This window comes from Ochotona princeps, chromosome 17 (assembly GCF_030435755.1).
Source record: "Ochotona princeps isolate mOchPri1 chromosome 17, mOchPri1.hap1, whole genome shotgun sequence".
NCBI classification, from domain to species: domain Eukaryota; kingdom Metazoa; phylum Chordata; class Mammalia; order Lagomorpha; family Ochotonidae; genus Ochotona; species Ochotona princeps.
The window spans coordinates 20,772,182-20,794,359 of NC_080848.1; the positions used below are offsets into that span (position 1 = coordinate 20,772,182).

Genomic DNA, 22,178 nt, shown 5'->3' on the forward strand with positions numbered 1-22,178 from the left:
CAGACTCATGAAAGAATGGGTAAGTTCCTCACTGACTCCGTGGGACCCTACCTCACTCCAGGACCCATCACACCTTTCACTGGACCAATGTATATGGGTCCGCTGTTTATGGAAGGACTTGTAAATTCTTAGGAAAAATGAAATTAAAAGATAAACTTGTGTTGGTGCAAAACTGAAAGTCCTGTGTGTGTAAACAGTGGTCTCATCCATGGAAAAGCATATTATGAGAACACTAGACATGGATTTCAACATTTTATTTCCATTTTCCTCTAAACGTTCTTCTAACAAATTTATTGATTTGAAAGAGGAAAAGAGAGGAAGAGACAGAGAAATAAATGATCTATGCTCTAGTTCACTCCCCAAATGGCTGCAAATCCTGGCTGAGACCAGGAGCCTGGAACGCCATCCAGGTCTCCAAAATGCACGGCCAACCTTCTGCTGCTTCCCAGGTGCGTTAGCAGAGAGCTGGGTCAGAAGCAGAGCACATGATAAGAGCTCAGGCATGGTGTCCCGAGGCCGGGAACCCTGTGGCCATCCATATGCCACATCCACCTCATTCTGTGCCAAGGAAGCCTCCTCGGCTTGGTGACGGGGACCAGGCAACCCGTGGGACACCTTCACTCCCCCACCCATGTATTTAACACAACTGCAGGCTGCTGGGAACACTTATTTATTTTGTCTATTAACACCAAGATCTGCCAAAAACAAAAATAAAAACTTCTAAACATAAGGTGAGGAACTTTGAACATGAACATTCTTCCATTTTGTATAAGCTCTGTGGTACGGAAAATATACAAACTTCAAACAGCTGCAAAAATAGTGTCTTTGGGAGAAAATAGAGTTTCTACATCGATACGAGAAAAATAGGCATTTTTCTAATCCAGCCCAGCCCTGAGCCTGGTGAAGGGGACAGGGTGGCCGCTCGCCACCGGGAAGAATGCCAGTTCTCCCCATGCCCACCACCCGCCCAGGCTTAGGCTGCTGCTTAAGACAATCTTGAGTCAGGGTGAGAGCGAGATGAGAATGCCACTTGGGACGAAACACCTGCTTCCCCTCTACCAGCAGCGGCATTGGTTAAGTGTTGGGCCCCTCAAGGGCAGCTTTGGTCAGCCCCTCTGGCCAGAGGGAGGCCTGGGGAAGGGACGTCTATCTTCGGCCCTCTTCCATGTCAGGAGGGGAAGGAGGGGAGGAGAGAGGAGATGTGTGGTATCCCCTCTCCTTTGCTTATGGCCAGCTTGCTCCATGACAGGAACAGGGGCCGTCTATACGGTCATTTGGACTCACACCCCAGGGTGGGGGAGTGCAGGGGTACACAAGGCCTTCTGGGCAAATTTTCTGTCGAGTGAGAAAAGCAGCAGGTCCACAGGGGCGAGCTGCGAGGCTGCTGGGCCGCTAGTGGAGAAGGCAGGCTCCCTCACCTGAGGAGAGCCAGTGTCCATGGAGAGAGGAACCAAGGCTTTGACACAGTCAATCAAAGTGCTCAAGGCCGAGGGGGAAGAGCTCCTCCCTCCCCCACAGCAGGGGAGCTCGCAAGGGGCCTGCCACCAAGGCACTGGTCTCTGCAGTGAGTGGCGGGGGTGCGGGGTGGGCGGTGGTACCCTCAGACCACCAAGGAGCTTTGGAATAGCACGGGCTCTTCAGAAGGTGGTGTGCGCTGCCATGGCTCAAAGGGCAGTGGCGAGGCCTTGGTGGCCTCTGGCTCTTTCCGAGGTGGGGCCCTGGGGCTGGTAGGGGGCAGCGGGGAGCCCGGGCTGGAGGGGCAGTTGCGGAAGATGAAGTCCATGCCAGGGAAGAGGGGCTTCATCAAGCTTACAGGGCAGAACGCCGAGCCGGTTGGGTTGAAGTGGACTTTGTTCTTGTCTGGACAGGAAGTCAGGAAGGTCAGGTCAGGCCCCGGGGACCTGGAGGGCAGATAGACACAGACACACAAGTGCACAGAGAGAGAGAGAGAGAGAGAGAGAGACACCTGTGAGAGAGGTGAGCCACAGGGCTGCGGCCAAGCTGCTGGGGCGCCTGATCAAGATGCAAAAGGTCTCAGTCTCCAGGCCCTTCAGCTCTTCAGGGCTCAAGACTGGCTGAGCAGCTGGAAATGCACCACTGCCAGCAACAGCAGGGATGGGGCCGCTCAGGAAGAACCCCAGCACTGTGACAGTGGATCTCTTGCCGGTGCCAAACATCTCCAAACATCTTGGGAGGACATAGCACACCTCCCCCCACCCTTCCCCTGGCCTGGAGCACATGTGAAAGATGTGATTGTCAAAACATTGGGAGAGGAGAAGGGCGGCCACTGTGAACAACACAGCTCCTCCTGCGGGGGAGAACCAGGCACTAGCTCACCCATGTGGGCTCAGCCATGTCTGTCTCCCATTCGGTGTGAGAAGAATCATCCTAGCCTACCAATCATTTAGGCAGAATGAGAGGATGAAGCAAGTTCGTGTAAGAGTCCCTGAGTACAGACGATAATAAAACACAAGAATCAGGTCTGAGCATGTGCAGAGGGCAAGAGGCCAAGAAGCCAGGGCCTGGAGAATGCCAGCTATGAAGATGAACATGTAGGAAGATGATGAAACCCTTATCATTCATGGTTCTCACTGTTTCCTTTATTGGGATAGTACCCATGGAATGCATAAAATCTGTTATAATTGTTACTTGAAAAGCAGAGAGCTAGCTTACCCCCAAAGGTCTACCAACAGTCGGGCTACGTAAGGGCAAAACCAGGAGTCAGGAACTCAATCTTGGCCTTCCAAGTATGTGAGCCATCACCTGCTGTTCCCTGTGCACACCAGTGGGAAGCTGGAATTGGAGGTGGAGCCAGGTGTGAAGCCCAGGCTCTCCGACATGGGACATGGTGTCCCGTTAGCCCCTGTGCCCCATGGCCACCCTCTTTTTCACTTTTGGGTGGTGTATGACATACATACAGAAAGGTGCACTTAGAATTCAGGTGGGTAGCTTTTTATGTTAATTCTAGATTCTAATCATTCCAAGGTCCAGGAGGAAGAGTGGGGTGTAAGGAGAGGGCAGAGATCTGGCACAGGGTGAGAAGTAGGGGCAGAGACGGATCTGCACTGACGCTCCACAGGGCCAAGGTGTCCCCTGATGGAGGAAGGTTTCTGAGTAAAATATCAGCAAGCGACACTCTAAGAATGTCAACAGGGAGGTCCAGACGCTCTGAAGGGGGACAGCATCTAGGAAGAGAACAATGTGGCCAAGGTCCCTTAAATAAAACAACTTCCCAGTGACCGCCAACAGCTTCTGGCTGTCATCGCCCACCAACAGTGTGGGTCAAGGGAGCAGCCAAGAGACAGCCTGTTTAAGCTACAAGGTCAGGTCTCTTCCTTCCCCGTCTCCTTAGAGGACTTGGGGTCTGGAGGGAGTCCAGGCAGCAGCGACGATGGGGATCAAATCCCCGGTGGCCATGGTTTCCTCCGCTCTGATTCTGACTCACCTACTTGGGCCACCACGTGGGCTGTCCTCTCCCTTATTTGGGGATCCAAATGGCCTTTAGTGTCTGGTGCCCAACCCTGGCGAGGTCTGCCCTCACACCCCATGATTAACTTCCTGAGTGTGGCAGAGATCACGGCTTTCCAGTGGGAATCTCGCCCTGGACAGAGCTAAGCTGGGGAAGAGGGGGCAAGTTGCAGGGCTCCTGCTAAGAGAGTGCTGGGTGTGCAAAGACTGGTTCTCGGGTATCTGCTGATGACACAGAACCAGAGAGCAATCAGGAGGAGGATGGCTTCCGAACGAGCCAGGCTGGATTGGGAATATTCTACAGCCCTTCCTTGCAAGAACTGGAAATTTCTGGCTGGGAATTCAAGGCACTTGAAATGTCACAGCCAAAGGGTGGAAGACTGGACTCACAGGCAATTCCCATTTCTCGCTCTCTCCCTTTCTTTCTGAAAGTGGAAAAAAAAAAATGACAGAAACAAAGGGCTTAGGTTTCAGATCTCTTTCCTTTCCAGTTCCCACTGCGCATGTGGCTGGCATGTGGGCAGAGAGCAGGTTTCTATGGAGATAATGATAAGCAAAGATGTAAGTGCTCAGAGGAGGTAATGTCAACAGGTCCGATCACGGAAAAACTGTAATGCTGATAACCTGGCTTCACCGGCACCCAAGGATGGGGGAGAGAGGCCAGACTGAAGAAGGTCTGTTGGGATATGGGGTAGGGTGGGGGGCATGAACACGGACACTCAGGGGTTCGTCTCACAGTCTCATCCCTCCCATGCCCCCAACCATTCAGGGTACTCACGTGGCCTCCTCAAACACACGCACTCTCTCGCAGCCCTCCGGAGGCTCCCGTTTAAAGACGTAGCTGTGATTGGGCCGAGGGGAAGCGGCGAAGGCAAGGACCGGAGATGGGCTGCGGTCTTCAAGGAAGGCTGGGCAGCCTGGAGAGGATGCTGCAAGGACAGCCAGGCTGAGTCATGGTGACCACACGGAAGGGGGCAGGGGAAGACCTCCATGCCCCTGGGCACGTCTTGGGGGGTGAAAGGGTGAGGCTGGGCAACGCAGGATAATGCAGAAGGCAGTAGTGGGGCTGACTGGGCCCCGTCTGTTTTGTATTCTACCTCGGGAAAACACTGAGGAGCTTACAAAAGGACAACATGTGTCAGTGGAATTCATGGAAAAATCAGGTCACCCACCGATTCTACATTCCCGGGAGGTAGACTGGGCCAGCCGATCATAGGCTCCCAAGCATGCTAACAGCCAACTGGAGTGCCCTGCCTGCTGACACATGAAGCCAGTTCCCTCTCACTGCCTTGAAAACCTATCTTTTCCCGGAAGAGCCCTTGGCTGGCTTGGAAGTGGCCTTTAACTCAGCCACACTTGTTAGATCACGACCGTGGCCTGATCTATCTCACAGGGCTTCAAGTGAGAATTGGACATGGCAGGCCTCAGCGCTTGCCATCACAGGGCTGCAAAGCCAGGGCTCGGCTGTTTGGAGTGATGCCCCTTCTGTACACAGGATTGGCCCCACTGCTTACCCTTGTCGTTGGGCATGGATGCCAGCTCCTCCATGGCATCCTGATGGTCCTCATGGCTGGTAGGGCTAGAGGGCTGGGGCGATGCCAGGGGCATGGAGGGAGAGCTGGCAAGGTTACCCGGCTCCAGGAGAAGGGGATGATCACAGCTGCCGTTTTGGGGAGGGGCTGGGGCACGGTGCCCATCTGGGATCTCGAGGATCTGACAGGGGAGAGTGGGGGAACACGCTGAAACCCTGGTCTTGTCAACCTTTCAGCGTTGCAGTGACCCCAAGGGGATTCCTCTTGCCGGGGCCCTTGTTCCCCAGAACACCCAGTGACAACAGAAAATTAGGTCCTCGGGCCACTGCTTCCTGCCACCTCCACCCTGCCTGCTTGTTCCTGTCCTGAAGCACAGGCAGATCCACCCTAACCGACAGACCATTTGTGTATGGCTGGGTCAGAGATTCATGTGCTCCCCCAACCCCCTACCCTGGCTCAGCCATCAGCATCAGGACGGCTGTAGTCTCCTATGTCCTTGGCTCCAGGAGCAAAGAGAGGAATGAGCTGTGGGCACACAGTCGGCCAAGCCATGCTGGTGCTGCATGTGCTGTGATCACTGCTGAACAGGCATGCAGGCCATGACCCCACACTAAGTCCCCTGGTCCATCTGGTTTTACACGTCCAAGGGAGCATGTGTTTGGGTGTAGCTCAAAGCCTGCCTATACCCAAACTGAAATGGACCCCATCGGGGAGGAATTGTATGCTGAGGAGTGTGCAGCTTCCAGTAGCACTGTGTCGAAATAAAAGCTGTGGGACTGCCTTGGAGTGCAGTGGGAGCAGGCTGCACAGGGACAGCTCAGGATCTGTCACCAGGTGTACACAGAGGGGAGGTGGGACAGGGCACAGGTGGGAGCGTGCAAGGAACATCAAGAATGATGCTCAGCCCAGTCCTGCCAGCTGAGACGGTACCTTCTTCCCCCACTTGCCTGGTCTCTGTCCATTCATCACTACCGAGACCTGCCTGGCTACACCTCGTGCCCCTGCCGCAGCCCCCCGGGGTCAGGCCCCTCGGCTCGGCTACTGTTGGTGTGGCAGGCTACTGTTGCTGTCGTTCAGGCAGCCATAACCTGTGTGGCATCCCTCTGCCCGCACGCAGGCCCAGCCAGCCACTGCCTAGCACTGCCTCCTGGGCTTGGCCACCACTCACCCTCGGCAGCTCCTCTTCCCCCTGCTCCTTCACAAACACCTCCTCCAACTCTTGGTTAAGTCCTTCCAGGCTCCTGTGTAGGCAAGGGCTGAGCCGCAGGACAGGGGTCCCTGAGGGGAAGCTGGGAGGGGAAGCCTGAGGAGGAAGCAAATGTGGCAGTCATCAAAGCTGGCCAAGTTCCATGGCTGTCACAGGTGCTGGCCAGGGCCTGGTGGTCATGTCTGGACAGCAGGACCAGGTGCATGAATGAGGACCTGGGGGCAGTCAAGGTCGCCCAGACCCACCTGGTGTCCAGGTGCTATGGGAGGTGCATGTGCACTTCCACAGTCAGTGACTCAGGTGTCTGGGGCAGGGGTGGGCGACAGAGACATTCAGAGCAGCGGGAGGCCCCTTCCTGCCAGGCGGCGAGTCCCAGTGTACTCCACAGTTTCACCTCGCCACCTACTTAAGCCACAAGCATGCAAGCCTGGCAGGGCTCAGGATCTGCAGGACCACAGAGGACTCCACTCTGTCTGCCACCTGTTCTGGGGAGGCCTCCATGGAAGGAGACAGAACAGTGTGGGCCGGGGAGAGGCTGGGGGAAACCTACCCTTAGTACTCCCCGCACAGCATGGTCTCCTGGCAGCGGGGACCCGCGGTCCTTCTCTTTCCCGCTGCGGCTCAGCTTTGTCCTCTGCAGTTGTTGCTTCAACTTGCTGATCTGGCAACCCAGAGGTAGGGAGAAGACAGTTAGAGCAGGCATGAGTGTCTGGGGCACCCCCTGGGCAAACCGGGCAAGATTAACCTCTATCTCAGTACAGCTCGAGGGCATTAGGACCCAGACGAAGCTTCGGGTCAGCCTGGCCTTTCTGGTCAGCAGGTGGACAATCTCGCTCTCTGTCTCTTCCTGTCTCTTGAAACCCCTTTCAAATAAAAATAAATAGGGCCTGGTGCAATAGCATAGTGGTTAAGGTCCTCATCTTGCAAACCCAGGATCCCATATGGGCGCTGGTTCTAATCCCAGCAGCCCTGCTTCCCATCCAAGTCCCTGCTTGTGGCCTGGGAAAGCAGTTGAGGATGGCCCAAAGTGAGATATACAGAGAAGGGGAGAGACAGAGAGGAAGATCTTCTGTCCACTGATTCACTTCTCAGGTGGCTGCAATGGCCAGAGCTGAGCCGATCCAAAGCCAGGAGCCACGAGCTTCTTCCAGGTCTCCCACACAGGTGCAGGGTCCCAAGGCTTTGGCCCATCCTCGACTGCTTTCCCAGGCCACAAGCAGGGACTTGGATGGGAAGCGGGGCTGCCGGGACATGAACTGGCGCCCATATGGGATCCCAGTGTGTGCAAGGCAAGAACTTTAACCACTATGCTACCTTGCCGGGTCTGAATAAAAATAAATAAATCTTAAACAGCAAAACAAAACAAAAAGCAGATGACACTCAGCAAGGAGAGGCTCTCAAGCAGGAAGACAGAATTTTGTCTTTATGTCCATAAGCCAGGGTGACAACAGACCATCCGCAACAAGGCCGCGTGTGGTCCCTGTCCTTCTTGTAAATCTGGCCCTTCCTGCCCTCAGCTGGCGATGCTCACGGGTTCAAACCTGAGCGCATGTCGCATGGAACTCGGGGAAGAGATCTCCTGCCTGCAGTCGTGAATTGTACAGCCACAGCCAAAGAGCAGCCGACATTGCTCCTCCAAGGTCTGCTCCAATGACCGTGGATGCACGGTTCCTGCCTCAAGGGTGGGTGACTTGCCAGTTCGCATCACTAAGAACCTGAAATATCTGCTTACTTCCTCCTAGCCTCAAATTGCCAACACCTTTACTTTGTGGTTTCTCATCGACAGGTGGGCAGAAAAGCACCCTCTGGGAAAAGGTGAAGGGCTGGGACTAGTGTGCAAGTCCAACTACCTAATTCTCTGCCTGCAAGCGTCAACATCCCATGTGGGTACCAGTTCGTGTCCCAACTACTCCATTTCCAGTCCAGCTCTCTGCTTGTGGCCTGGGAAAGCAGTAGAAGATGGCTTAAAGCCTTGGGACCCTGTATCCATGTAGGGACCCTGTATAACATGTAGGAGACCAAGAGGAAGCTCCTGGCTTCTGGCTTCATATAAGCTCAGCTGTGGCCACTGAAGCCACTTGGGGAATGTACCAGAGGACAAAATATCCTTCTCTTTGACTCTCCTTCTCTCTGTAAATCTGCTTTTCCAATAAAAATAAGTCCTTTTTTTAAAACAATTTAAAAGTTACTTATTTTTATTTACTTCAAAGGCAGAGTGTTGGGGAGCAAGCAAGCAAAAGAGAGAGAACTTCTATTACTGGTTCACTCTCCAAACATCCACAATAGCTGGTGCTGGGTCAGGCCAAATCCAGGGGGCCAGAACTTTATCTGGGTATCCAACATGAGTAGTAGGAACCCAGCCACATGGATCATCATCTGCTACATGCAGGCACATTAGCAGGATTTAGGGGGGAAAGGGGTGAAAGTTGAGCCCCAGTTGTGCAGCTCATGATTTCCCCCACGTAGCCTCAATGACTTGAGCCCTCCTATGGCAGAGGGACAAAAAAGCATCGGGATAGGCATAATCCAACTCAGGCTGAACAGTGCAAATGGTGAATGAGTTGGGGACCCTCACTCCCAGGAGTCTGTGCCCTGTTATCTCTGGGCTCTCTCTGAGAACCCCCTGTCTGGATCCATTCTGCCCGGGCTGCTGGAAGGCACCAGCAGCCAGTGGCCAAGGGCCTCCCTTGCAGGAAAGCCTCGGCTAAGGCCAGGAGGCTGGTGGTCAGCCCTGCGGGTAGCACTTCCAAACAGATGCGGGTGCGCAGGCTAGGGGAGGGAAGGGGCAGCTGTTCTAGCCAGGGGTCAGTACCTCTTTTCGGTGGTCTGTACTGCCCCAGGATGCTGAACGCTTGTGTATACAGAAGCTGGTCCGTTCACCGTCGAGTTCCTGCCAGGACAGAGGGGTCTGCAGGGAGAGAACAGTGAGGTGGAGCGGCTTCCCGGGCAGGTGGAAAGCAAGTGCAGTTTCCCAGGAAGACTCCCACCTCCTGAATACTCATCCTTGGCCTGCTCTGCCTCCTTCCCTACTCCATCCTCTGGAACTTCTTCCCTAGCCACCCAAGAGGCCAACCTCCCTTTGCTCTGGGATGACTTCAACACATCTACTGATGTTCCTCATCTCTTGCATTCTGCCAGGACATGCTCAGCACAGGCCAGCTGCCAGACCCCAGTGTCACGTTGCGTCCTGCCTCCACCAACCAAAGCAGGGGACACCTATGCTGTGTGAGGCCTCCTGCTGGCTCTTGGAGTTTTCCTTGCACACATGCTAAGAGTTGGGAATCCCAAAGTCCTCCATAACAGAGAGCAAGGAGCAGTTTTCTGAAGGGATAGAACTAGAATCTGGAATCCAGCCCTGAACTCTGGCCCCTCTGCTGGGCTCTGCCCTGCCATGTATAACGAAGGGCTCTCAGTCGGCCACCTTCTCCTCCCTTGCTGCCTAGAACACAGAAAGAAGGCTGCATATGGGGCAGCAGGGGCCTTAAAAAAACATTTCCTGAACCCGCAACCAAAGGAAGAAGCTGTTGGCTCCGAGTGGGAGGCCCAGCTCCCTTCCTAGCTCCAATGTCCCCATGTCCACCCCAGGCAGGGGCCAGAGCTGGGAGGCTCCAGCAAAACCTGCTGCTCTCTGGGTTCTGTGCAAAGCTGCCAGAAACATGAGGGCCCTGGACACGACAAAGGGGAGGACGAAGTGGAAAGCATAGCTACTCACCACCTGACAGCTGCCGGGAGGAGCTCCAGGGGGCTGTGAGGGCAGACTGCCCCTGGCGACAGCTGCGGTAGGGAGGGCTGCCAAAGAACCAGTCCCCAGATCCTCCTGCTCCCAGCTGTCCACTGACCAGGACCCCTTCTGGGCTGCACGACAGACATGGCCCGGGAAGAGACACTTGCCCTGACCTCCTTCTCTGGATCCTAGGGTCATGAGGGACGTTTGGGACTCACGCCTGCCGCAGCTGCCTCAGTTGAAGAAAGGGTACACATACAGGCTCCAGGGCCCTGCTTCGAGCATACAGCCCAAGCCCGTGGACTGAAACTAGCCTGGGTGGAGTGTGGATACCCAGTGGGGTTATGAGAGCCTCAGAAAAGGCTGTTGCCTGCACTGGAGAGTGCAAGAAGGTCCTCTGTCCAAGTGCCCCTTGCCCCACAGATTCATAAATGTCTTCTCTTCCCAGTCCCAGAGGTTCCCGCTGGGCTCATCAAGACTCTGAGTACACTCCCAAGCCTGGTGTCCCTGCCAAGGTGGGCGAATGCAGAAGAGATGTCAGAAGCGAAGGTGATGATGCCCATTCTCCCTCCTTTGGGAGGAGACAGTCGCAAGTGGCTGGTGGGAGGCAGGAGATGCTGCCCCACTACAGTTGTTTTCTGCTAAAAGGTCCTGTGCCCCTGGGACCATCTTCCTCTCTCTGGGGACATGTGACAGGGTCGGGAATTGCTGCAGTGTAGCACTGGTGTCAGGAATGATGTGAGATTGTGGCCAGGTCCCTCTGCTTGCCGTTACTTCCTGGGTGTGAGATGCACTCAACAAGACAGCCCTCATGGCCTGGCCACAGGACCACTGTCCTGCCCCTCATCCCTGGGCTCTCTGTTCTTCCTGGGGGAACGCATCCCACTGCCTTTCTCATACCCACCCCCCAACCTCTAGGCCTGCTCTCCCCATAGAGGATGGCCTCAATGGAGCTACCCTTTCCCAATTCATGTGGTCTGTGCTGACAGGCTCCACGCTCTGTCTCCTCAATGCAGTCTACATCCTTCCTGCATTCGATCAGCACTTCCTAAAGACCTACTGTGTGCCAAAGCCATTCCAGGTGCCCTCTGCATTTATGTGTTCACTAAGGGCACAGTTTAAGCAGCGTTAGGCGCTAAGGCAAAAAATACAGCAGAAAGGCCATAAGAATGGTGGGGAAGAAAGCACAATTGCAAGTGCCAGGCATGTCTTTGAAGATGAGGAAACCTCTGACTGAAAGGAGCAATGTGCAGAGCAAGGCGAGAGCAGCTGGGCCAGGAACAGCAGCGGCTGTCGCAAGCCAGCCATGTCAGAGAATGAGGAGGAGGAGGCCAGTGTGATTCACAGAGAGACTTGGTGCAGAGCCACCAGAGAAGTGACAGGTTAAAAAAAACTCCCCCACAAAGCTATCAGGAACCCATGGGTGTTACCTCACATGATCAAGTTTTTTTTTTGCATATGTGACTAAGTTAAGGTTCTCAAGATGGGAAAACCATCTTAGATTTTTAGGCAGGCCCTAAATGTCATTTACAGGTGTCCTTATGTGACAGGCAGAGGCATATTACACACACAGAGGAGAGGGTAAGGCGAGGTGAGAGGGAGGTAGCAGCTCAAGTGATGCCGCCACAGGCCAAGGCATGCCTGCAGCCACCACAAGCTGGAAGAGGCAAGAAAAGAACTTTCCCCAAGGGCCTCCTGGGGAAGTGCAGCCTTGACAATGCCTTGATCTCAACATTGTGAAACTGAACTTGGACTTCTGTTCTCCAGAACTATAAGAGAAGAGATTTCTTGTTTTGGGCCCGGCACGGTGGCCTAGTGGCTAAAGTCCTCACCTTGAATGCGCCAGGATCCCATATGGGCGCTGGTTCTAATCCTGGCAGCCCCGCTTCCCATCCAGCTCCCTGCTTGTGGCCTGGGAAAGCAGTCGAGGACGGCCCAAAGCCTTGGGGACCCTGTACCCACACCAGTGTGGGAGACCTGCAGGAAGTTCCTGGCTCCTGGCTTTGGATTGGCACAGCACTGACCGTTGCAGTCACTTGGGGAGCGAATCATCGGACGAAAGATCTTCCTCTCTGTCTCTCTTCCTCTCTGTATATCTGACTTTGCAGTTAAAAAAATAATAATTCTTATAAAAAAAAGAAAACAATTTTTTGTTTTCAGCCATGCCACTGCATTTGAGGTGGTTTGTTACAGACACCTCAAGAATCTAACACGGTAGATTCTGCTACATTGGAAGCCATTCACAAGCTGGTGTTGAGTGTCCTTAAGGCGTGGACCTGAGCCTCTCCAACCAAACCACTGCATCCACAGAGGGGATGGGCCCAGGCACTGCGAGACAGCTGCTCAAGAAGACACTTGGACCCCACATGGGAGTGCTTGGTTCAAGTCCTGGCTGTTCAGCTTCTTGCTGGATCCTGTGCCTGGGAAGGCAGCAGATGACCCAAGTGCTTGAGTCCCTGCCACCCATGAAGGAGACTCAGAGGAAGCTCCTGGCCTGGACCTGGCCTATCTGCAGTTATTGTAGGCATTTGGTGAGTGAACCAGCAGATGGAAGAAATCTTTTTCTCTCTTTAACACCATGATTCTGCCTTTCATATTTATTTATTTATTTTTAAACATTCATTTTCATTGGAAGGGTAGATCAGATTAACAGAGAGGAGAGACAGAGAGAAAGATCTTCCTCTGCTGGTTCACTCCCTAAGTGACCGCAACAGCTGGAGATGAGCTGACCTGAAGCCAGGAGCCAGGAACCAGGAACTTCTTCTGGGTCTCCCACATTGGTGCATGGTCCCAATGCTTTGGGCCGTACTCAACTGCTTTCCCAGGTCACAAGCAGGAAGGTGAAAGGCAAGCAGAGCAGCCAGGACACAAACCAGCACCTACACAGGATCCTAGCACTTGGCCATTGTGCTGGACTCATGACTCTGACTTTCAAAAAACAATCAACCTGAGGACTTCTGGTGCCTCTGGCTAGACAGGCCTCTCCCCTCCTGGGTCTAACCCAGGTCTAGTCTAAGGCATCCTCAGAGCACAGCAATCACAGCTAAGGGAGGCCAGCCTTCAAAGTGCTACCCTCTTGCCACCACAGGAGTCAAGCTACGCTGCCTGGCAGCAGAGAAGGAGGCATTTGAGCTGAGCCTTTGGAAGCAGGGCAGGGCTTGCGCCCAGCAGACCAAACAGTCATGTCTGTCATGGGGACTCACACACTGGATCAGCTTTGTTTAGCACCGGGCCCAGGGGAGCAGCTGACGGGAAGCAGAGCTGCTTACTAACTCTGAGTGGCATCAGCCAGTTGTGCAGATAGATTAGGCAGAATTAGATGTGCTCAGTCCCAGGAAGGCTTGCCTGGGATTCAGCAGCAATGTGAGGAAGGAGATGTGAGGAAGGGCATGCCTAATAGGGTCCCCAAGAGCCCCTAAGCCTGACAGGAAGGGACAGCATAGAGCTGCAACCCCTGCACACTGCAGGCTCTTGCTTGGCCCTCAACTCGGCAAAGTTTCTGCTTCGACGCTCACTAGTGGCAGGAAGGGCCCTGGCGCTTTGTCTTTGGTGACCTTGCACCTGATGAAGCTCTGGGGACATAACCCATCCTACACCTGCATGGAAGCAACAGCCGCATGGGTATTATCCTGGCTTCGATGGTCAGACCAGGCTGCCATTCAGCAGGGACTTGGTCCCTCAGGACTCTGCCAAACAAAAAGCAAGGAAAAAGCCTTGTGAGGAGTCAGCTGGCCAGCACTGAGGATTCTGGTGGCAGGTGGCCCAGGCCACTATCTCTGGCCCTACTGTGACTATGGAGCCCTCAGATTTTCCATCATAGCCCTATTTTACAAATATTTGGTTGAACACAAACTGAACAACTAACCCTGGTAACCAGTTTTAGAAAACAGATACTGTGACCAGGCCCTCAGGCCCACCAGAAATGTAGTTCTCAGAGGATCTGGTATGGGTTCTCTGTTACCGATGCTCGGGCATGGCTTGGGCAAAGGCGGAGGGCGGCCCACAGTGAGGAAGGAAGTCGTTCCGCAGCAGCAGCAGCAGGCCCACTTTCCCTTATGGCCTCCATGATGTCCTGTGAGAGTCAGGGCCAGAGGACAGAAACATCACATGGTACAGAATGCAGAAGAACAGATGCTAGGGTGGAAGAGGGTGTGGCTGGGCAGGTACTCAGGGTCCCTGCCACTGTCAGCAGGATGAGGGCAGCAGGGGAACTTTGTTCAAACGATCATTCCAGCTGCGGTGAGGCCACTTCCTCCCTCTAGAAGACACAGCAGGCAGATGCAAATGTTCTGCAGTGCAAGATGGGAGAGAGGCGATTGCAGTTACCAGCACGTGCTGCCACCACCCACCTCAGCCTGGACCCAGTCCCCAGGAGAGGCAGGCCCAGAGCACTTGGGGGGCAGGGAGGGGTTAGCTCTGGTTTACCAGTTGGCCTAGCAGGAGGGTGCTCAGGAGAAGGGAACATGTTTAGCCAGAACTGGAAAAAAATCTCAATTCAGTCCCCCAAGAGACAAAGAAATCTCCAGATGACCAATTAGCCACCTTCTCTGTGGCTCCTGGCCCACTGCTCTGCGTCCAGCTCCTGTGGGCCCCACACTTACGCCTGAATTTAACAGGCTGCTCTCTAGAAACCTGGCCACCATTCTCCCCTTGCTCCCCCTGCTTTATGACACACTGCATCTGCACAGCTCTCCTCCTCCAGCTTAGAACAACTTCCTAAGCTAGAGCCACCCACCCCGTCCCCCCTTGTCCCAGCTATCTGGGTGGCCTATTCTCTATAGCAACAGTCCTCTGCCTAAGGACCATCTTTTGTACCTGTCCATGACTAACAGCTTAAAACACAACCTGGAAGGGACCCCTGGGCCTGCTGACAATACTGGGATTCAGGACCTAAACATTTTCAACTCTACCTTTGACGCTAAGGCCATGTGTTGGCTGGCCAGTTAAACAGCAGGTATCAAAGATGGTGTTTGGCACCCAGGTCTGGAACTTGTTTGGAACAGGGCCCTCGTTTCCTCTAGGGAATTCAGGAAAAGGAGCTGCTTAGACTAAACTTCAACTCTGGTCCCTGCCCTCTCTGCTGCCGGGAGTGCCAGGGCTGCTGCACCCTCCAGATGCTCAACCTACTGCTGCCGTGCACAGCTTAGGGTGGGCAGAGGGAACTTGGGTGAGTTGGAGAGCATGCAGGCATGGTGCAGCTAGGAGAGACTGGGTAGAGAAGGTAGGGTGGGGATAAGCATCTCCTCACCCCCTCTGGGCCATAACAACTGGGGAAAGGCTCTGGCTTCAATGTCTTTAACAGTATCAACGCTTGCAAATCACCCTCCTCCTCCCCTTCTCTGGGTGCCCCCACATCTCCCCGTGGAAGCTCTCCTTCAGCTCTAGTCCTTCCAGGGTGACAGCCCCAGGGGATCCAGCAAAGGAAGAAACACCAGTTACTTCGGGAGACATCATGCAGCCTTGGACCTTCCTAGAGTAACATCAGTGTTGAAGAGGGCAGCCTGTGCCAGGCCAGGGGCCTTGAGCAGGAATTTGAATGGAGCCCAAAACCTAGAAGCAGAAAATTCCCAGCGGGCCAGCAGCGAAAGATGGGCAGAGTGTGTATTTTGGTCTGGATGCCTCCATGGAAGGGAGTCCTCCCACCTCCTGAGTGCACTCACAATATTGACAGGTTGCTAAGAGTTCCTCGAGGGCTGGAGCCCATCCCAGGGAAAGAGGAAAGTGGTATGGCCTGGCCTTGCCAGACCCATGGAGGCGCAGTGCTGACCTCTGTCTTGCTGTGGCAAGCAGCCCAGACTTGTTATATAAAAGATCTGGCCTGCAGCTGGAGTTGGAGTGAAAAACACACAGCCCGGAGCCTGTGCCTCTCCAGCAGGCCAGTGACCATCCGAGGCTAGCTCTGCCTCGAGCTAACCAAAGAGAAGCCTAGAAGGCTAGAAGTCCTAGAAGGCTGGTGGCAGGAAGAGATGGGTATAGGTAAGCACCACAGAAGCCATGCGACAAAGGGACCTGCATCCCAGAAAGCCCTCCTTGCCTGCTCAAGTCCTGCTCCTCCAGAAAGCCCTCCTTGCCTAGAGGGATCACCTGAGCTGAGCAACCCCACTGACAGGAGAAAGAGGTATGTACTCCCAGACCCAGGAGGGTGAAGCAAAACCTATCCTGCTGGCCCTTAGCAAAATAAAAAGGGAACAATAGTGCCTAGGGCTGCCCAGAAGTAGCCTACCCTGCCGCCTCCAGGGTGTTCTCCCTAGGCGTTCACTAGGGCCTGTGGAATCCAACTGCAGCAAATTCTTGCCGGTTCAAGGTGGGGCATTCCCATGAGAAGTCCCCTCCTCCGCATTTTGCCAGACATTTGGCCCCATCTCCCGCCTTGGCTGCCTGTCCACTGGCCTTCATAGAACTGGAATCCAAGCTCCCAGGGGCCAAGTCTTATCCTCATTTCCATATGCTTCATTCCAAAAGGCCCAGAACAGCACAGGGCATTCAAGCCCCACTAAGAGCCTTTGAGAACAGAGCCCATAAAAATGCAGAAAAAGAAAGGAAGTGATATGATGGGCTGAGAGGAGGCGTGGGGTGAGCTGCACACAGCACTTTCACGTGCCGCTTGCCTGTCACACCACCTACGTGCAGCAGAGCAGCAGGCACGCTCCACCCTGTTGGCAAAGGAGGAGCTGACTTGCTCACAATCCCTCAGAATGCAGGACAGCCTCTGAGCCAGAGGTTCTGCTCATCCCATTTCTGTTTCATTTAGGCATGACTCATTTATTTTCTCTTTTCTTTCTTTTTTTTTTTAAAGATTTATTTTTATTGGATAGGTGGATACACAGAGAGGAGGAGAGACAGAGAGGAAGATCTTCTATCCAATGGTTCGCTCCCCAAGTGGCTGCAACAGCTGGAGCTGAGCCAATCCAAAGCCAGGAGCCAGGAGCTCTTCCGGGTCTCCCACACAGGTGCAGGGTCTCAAGACTTTGGGCCGTTCTTGACTGCTTTCCCAGGCCACAAGCAGGGACTTGGATGGGAAGTGGGGCTGCCGGGATTAGAACTGGTGCCCATATGGTATCCTGGCACGTACAAGGCGAGGACTTTAACCACTACACTATCGCGCCGGGCTGCTACTCATTTATTTTCAAGATGAACAGGAATGGGTACAAACTGCATTAAAATGGAGACCTGGGGTAACTGTTGCAGTATAGCACATTAAGTCACACTTACAATGCCAGCAGCCTATACCAGAGTACAGGGCTTAACTGCTGTCTGCTCCACTTCCAACCCAGTTCCTTATGAATGCAAGTGGGAAGCAAAAGATTGATAGTGCAAGCACTTCAGCCCTGCTACCCACGTGGAAGACCCAGATGGAGTTCCTGGCTCTAGCCAAGGCCATTGTGGCATTTGGGTAATGAATTAGTAGACAAAAGATCTCTCTCTCCCTCTTCTCTTTTAATCTTTCAAGTAAACAAAGGAATCTTACAGGAGAGGGGGCAGGGAGACTTGACCAGATGAAAAAGCATTTTTGTATGACTTCACAAGTGAGGTCACTTCTTGCTCAGACTAACAGAGTTTATCCTAAAATAGACAAATGCACTGAATGAGCTATAGAAAGTCCTTCCAAGCCTAGGATTCTTCTTAAATTTTTTTTAAAAAAGATTTGTTTATTTATTTGAAAGTCAGAGAGAGGGAGCGACAGAGAAAGATCTTTCATTTGTTGGTTTACTCCCAGGCTGGTTCACTCCTGGGATGGCTTCAATAGCCAGGGATGAGCCAGGCCAAAGCCAGGAGCCAGGAACTTCAAGCATGGATGCAGGGTCACAAGCACTTGGGCCATCTTCCACTGCTTTTCCCAGGCCATTAGCAGGGAGCTGGATCAGCAGTAGAGCAGCCAGGACTTGAACTGGCAGCCAAATGGAACGGTGGCATCTCAGGTGGTGGGTGGCTTTACCCACTACACCACAACGCTGGCACTCAAGCCTCGGATTCTTAATGAAAAGCCTGTCTTAATGAAGAATACCAAAGAAATCCCAGCCAGAGATGCTAGCAAGAAATAACTCTTATACTAGAACTTGCCACTCCCATTGCTCCAATGGGTCTAGCCTGGCTCAGAGCACTTCTTGGTCACATTTCCAGTTGTCTGGGGAATGCAAACTCAATTGATTGCTGGCCCTAGCTTAATTTTAGCAAGGTAAATCTGATTTTCTGTGTGTTATCCTTACACAGAAGCCATGTTAATGTTCTCTGTATCCTTCTAATTATGCGTTGTCAAAGTGAGCACAGTAAATCTGACTCTTTAAAAACCTAGAATAAATTCCAAAAGCAACTGTTGATCTACCACACATGAGCACTCAAAGCCAAACTGGAAAACCCAGACTGACTTCACTCTTCCAGCAGGCAGGTTCAATGCAAATTCATGGTCATGTAAGTTTACAAACTAAAACAAGATGGTAAACAGGAAAAGAGGAAAAATCACGTGGTGAACATGTCCAATCAAACTCCAGAATAAATCATGAATCACTAAGGGGTTTATAGGAAACCAAAGGACTCCTCAGCCAGCCCTCCCACCCCAGCTGTATCCCTTATCCCATTAGGACAGAGTGTCATTACCTGGGTGGCCTTGTCATTGGTACAGCAGATGAAGGCCCCATCAACATCACGTGGCCACTGGCCCAGAAGGTAGGAGCTGAGAATGGTGTCCAGGGAGGATGTACGTCGGACCTGGAGTGGCTGAGGCCTACACACTGACTTTTCTGGGGCCACCGCACCCGGGACACTGGCTGGAAAAGAGCACAGCCCGCACCACTTAACGTCAACAGGGAGGAAGCAGATGTGGCAGCCAGACTCCTCTTCTAGGAAGCTTCTCCTGGGAACCACACCTTCATGGGCACCCCACCCCTTTCTCCTGGAGACTGGGGCACCTGGAGAGGCCCAGACAGTGTGCAAGAACTTTCCAGACCTAACTAGCTGGCCTTGACTTCCAGGAACAACAGTGTCCACCTTCTTACTCCGTGAATGCACCCCTGCTCCTGGCCCCACATCTTTCTCCTGTTCCTCACAGCCCATAGGTCTCAAGAATATTTCCCCCAGGGTAGTACTGCTTCCCACCACTAAAGGGAGAAGTCTGTATGGACAAAACCCAACGTTTTCCTCCTTGATTGTTGTTATTGTTCCCTGCCCTTCTTAACTTCAGCTGCCATTCCAGGGTTTCTATGCATGGCCCAAATTCACCCCATTAACTGAAGGGCTTAACATCCTCCCCTTCACCAACATGGTCAGCTTCTGGGAGCTATATGACTGAGTCAAAAGAAAGGATACGACCACCCTCAACTACCCAGGATTGAGGAATCCAGTTTAGGAAAATATACAAATCTTGTAGCTCTCTGCCTGTCGCTGATTTCTATCTAAATGGGACAAAAACAAAGCAATTATAAATCCATTCATTTTGTTTTGACTTTGGTTAAAGCTTTTTGGAAGAAGCAAAAAATGCTGAAACTTGTTGATAAAATGTAAGTGTTCTGGAATCATCTGGAAATTTCAATCATCTGGGTAGAACCTGTTTTCCATGGCCACATTCAAAACACTCCACTATCTTAAGATCTACAAAGGCTCTCTCCTTTAAACAGAACAAAATGCCTTCACATCTGTAGTCATCCCTTGATGATTTATGTGTATATTAAGCCAGCAAAGAGAACTGGGGACTCTAGGTATAAATAAACTCAAAGGGTTTTATGTTAGAAAGGCACTAAAAGGTTGGCAGTCTCTCAAAAACTTAAACATGGAACTCCATTGATCCCCCTCAGAGAACTAAATGCAAGGACTTGAAGGGATCCTTGCACACCTGTGTTCACAGCAGTGCCACCCATAACAGCCACGTGGTGGAAGCAGCACCGGTTGGTTCCGATAATGGAGGGACTGAATCAACAAAATGCGGTTTATCCACACCACGACATATCACTCAGGCTTCTAAAGGAAGGCAATCCAAACACATTCCAACACATATGATGCTCTTTCAAAGAGGCCAGCTTTCATGAGATACCATGGAATGGGCAAGTTCATAGCGACCGAACATGGCCAGAGGACCCCAAGGGTATGTGTGTGGGGAGGTGCTACAGCTACTGCTGCATGGACAGAGTGTGTTTGAGATGATGACAGAGGTCTTTAAGTGGAGAGGGGTTACACTTATACAACATGGTTGGCACACTGCAGACCACTGAATTGTAAACATCTGAAACGGTAAGTTTTAAGTTATTTCTGTTTTACTGCAACACAGACACTAAGTATGCCATCTGCATTCTTTAAATTCAGATAGGTGTTTACTTACATTTTGACATAGCTACAAATTGATACGAAATGTGCTATATTATGTTCTGCCTCATTCTACCCATCCCATATATCCATTTCCAATATCAATCATCTACATATTTGTCAGGTTTAGTGGCAGGATACTCCAGCAGGTGGATACATGGTAGGCTGCTAGTCCATTCTCCGAAGACTAGGCACTTAGGGGGCTATCCATCCAGTTTATAGACAGCAGCCATGCAGCTGTCCAGCCACCTATTCCTCTCTTTTTATTCAATTACTGGAAGTTTCTAATTCATATCCCCTAGCTGCCACACAAGGGTGCTTCAAAAAGCCTGTGGACAAATGGAATGAAAACAATGTTTCGGAGTGGGCATTTGGTACAGGGCAGCAATACCTGGGGTACCATAGCCCAAATCAGAGCACCTAGGTGCAAGCCCTGGCTCCCCTACTAATTCTAGCTTCCTGTTAATGTTCACCCCGGGGAGTAGCAGGTGCTGGCTCAAATACCTCCATCGTGACACCCATTAGGGAGATCTAGGCTGAATTCTAGGACCCTGGCTCTAGCCTTGTGCAGCCCCGTCTGTTGTGGGCATTTAGTGACTGACTCAGGGGACAAAGGGGTTTTTTTTTCCCCTCTCTCTTTCTCCAGCTCTCTGCCTTTCAAATATAATGAAAACAAATAATAATTTTAAAATAATATTTTTGGTGGGAAAGAGTAAAAATCCATTCGGCTTTTCATAATACCCATTTCCCATGGACTTTTTGAAAATGCCACCATGTAATATGTGCTCACTTAAAAAATGACTTCTAATTATAAGCTTAATACACATGTAAACTACAGGAAAGTCAGGAAGTATGCAAACATAAAGAAAACCTGCAGATATCAACCCTAGGAGGAAACCATTGTTAACTCCAAGAGATAAATATCTTTGTAGGCCTTACCTTTTCTATGAATGTATGCATATTTTTTAAAATTAAAAAAACAGGATCCCTGGGCCCAGTGAGTAGTCTAGTAACTAAAGTTCTTGCCTTGCACACACCGGGATCCCAAATGGGCACCAGCTCATATCGCAGCTGCTCCACTTCTCATTCAGCCCCCTGCTTGTGGCCTGGAAAAGCAATGAAGGATGGCCCAAAGCCTTGGGACCCTGCACTTGCATGGGAGACCCGAAAGGAGCTCCTGGTTCCTGGCCTTGGATTGGCTCAGCTCTGGCCATTGTGGCCACTTGGGGAGTGAACCAGTGGACAGATCTCTCTCTCTATATATATATATATAAAAATCTGCTTTCTAATAAATTTTTTAAAAATCCCACTATAAGGGCCTGGCACAGTGGCCTAGCGGCTAAAATCCTCGCCTTGAACGCCCCGGGATCCCATATGGGCGCCAGTTCTAATCCCGGCAGCTCCACTTCCCATCCAGCTCCCTGCTTGTGGCCTGGGAAAGCAGTCGAGGATGGCCCAGGGCTTTGGGACCCTGCACCTGCGTAGGAGACCTGGAAGAGGTTCCTGGTTCCTGGCTTCAGGTCGGCGCAGCACCGGCCATTGCAGCTCACTTGGGGAGTGGATCATCGGATCGAAGATCTTCCTCTCTGTCTATCCTCCTCTCTGTATATCTGACTTTGTAATAAAAATAAATAAATCTTAAAAAAAAATCTCACTATAAGTATCATTTTGCTATGCATGCTCACTTTGTTTCATAAACATTTTTCCAACTCAACATACCCTGACTTACAACACATCACTACAGGCTCTTAACATTTCTGTTAGAATTCCTCAAAGGCTTCACACTCTGTCCTCACTCACCCTCCTTTCACACATCACTCCTCCTGTAGCTGATGAACAAATCACAGCATGCGGCATTTCCCACCGCTGTCCAGAGCCGTCCCTCTTCCCAGGCCACACCCAGTGCTGCTCTGACCCATCCCTCCAGATCAGCCTAAAGGCCTCCAGCTCCTAC

The 22,178-nt window shown here is 52.2% G+C and overlaps 1 protein-coding gene across 2 annotated transcripts in view; it reads right to left on the reverse strand.

The window, feature by feature from the left end:
* Positions 1 to 654: 654 nt before the first annotated feature.
* Positions 655 to 22,178, reverse strand: part of FAM117A (family with sequence similarity 117 member A) — a 53,032-nt gene continuing 31,508 nt past the window's right edge. Inside the window, exons 2-8 of one of the 2 annotated variants that reach the window (XM_004591076.2) lie at positions 18,527 to 18,696; positions 9,020 to 9,115; positions 6,758 to 6,868; positions 6,169 to 6,303; positions 4,983 to 5,181; positions 4,247 to 4,397; positions 655 to 1,901 (exon numbers count right to left, since the gene is read on the reverse strand). In XM_004591076.2, coding sequence (XP_004591133.2) covers positions 1,601 to 1,901; positions 4,247 to 4,397; positions 4,983 to 5,181; positions 6,169 to 6,303; positions 6,758 to 6,868; positions 9,020 to 9,115; positions 18,527 to 18,696 — 1,163 coding nt within the window. In that variant the 3' untranslated portion in view covers positions 655 to 1,600. The remainder of the gene's footprint in view (positions 1,902 to 4,246; positions 4,398 to 4,982; positions 5,182 to 6,168; positions 6,304 to 6,757; positions 6,869 to 9,019; positions 9,116 to 18,526; positions 18,697 to 22,178) is intronic. The other variant, XM_058675684.1, reaches the window with a different exon arrangement.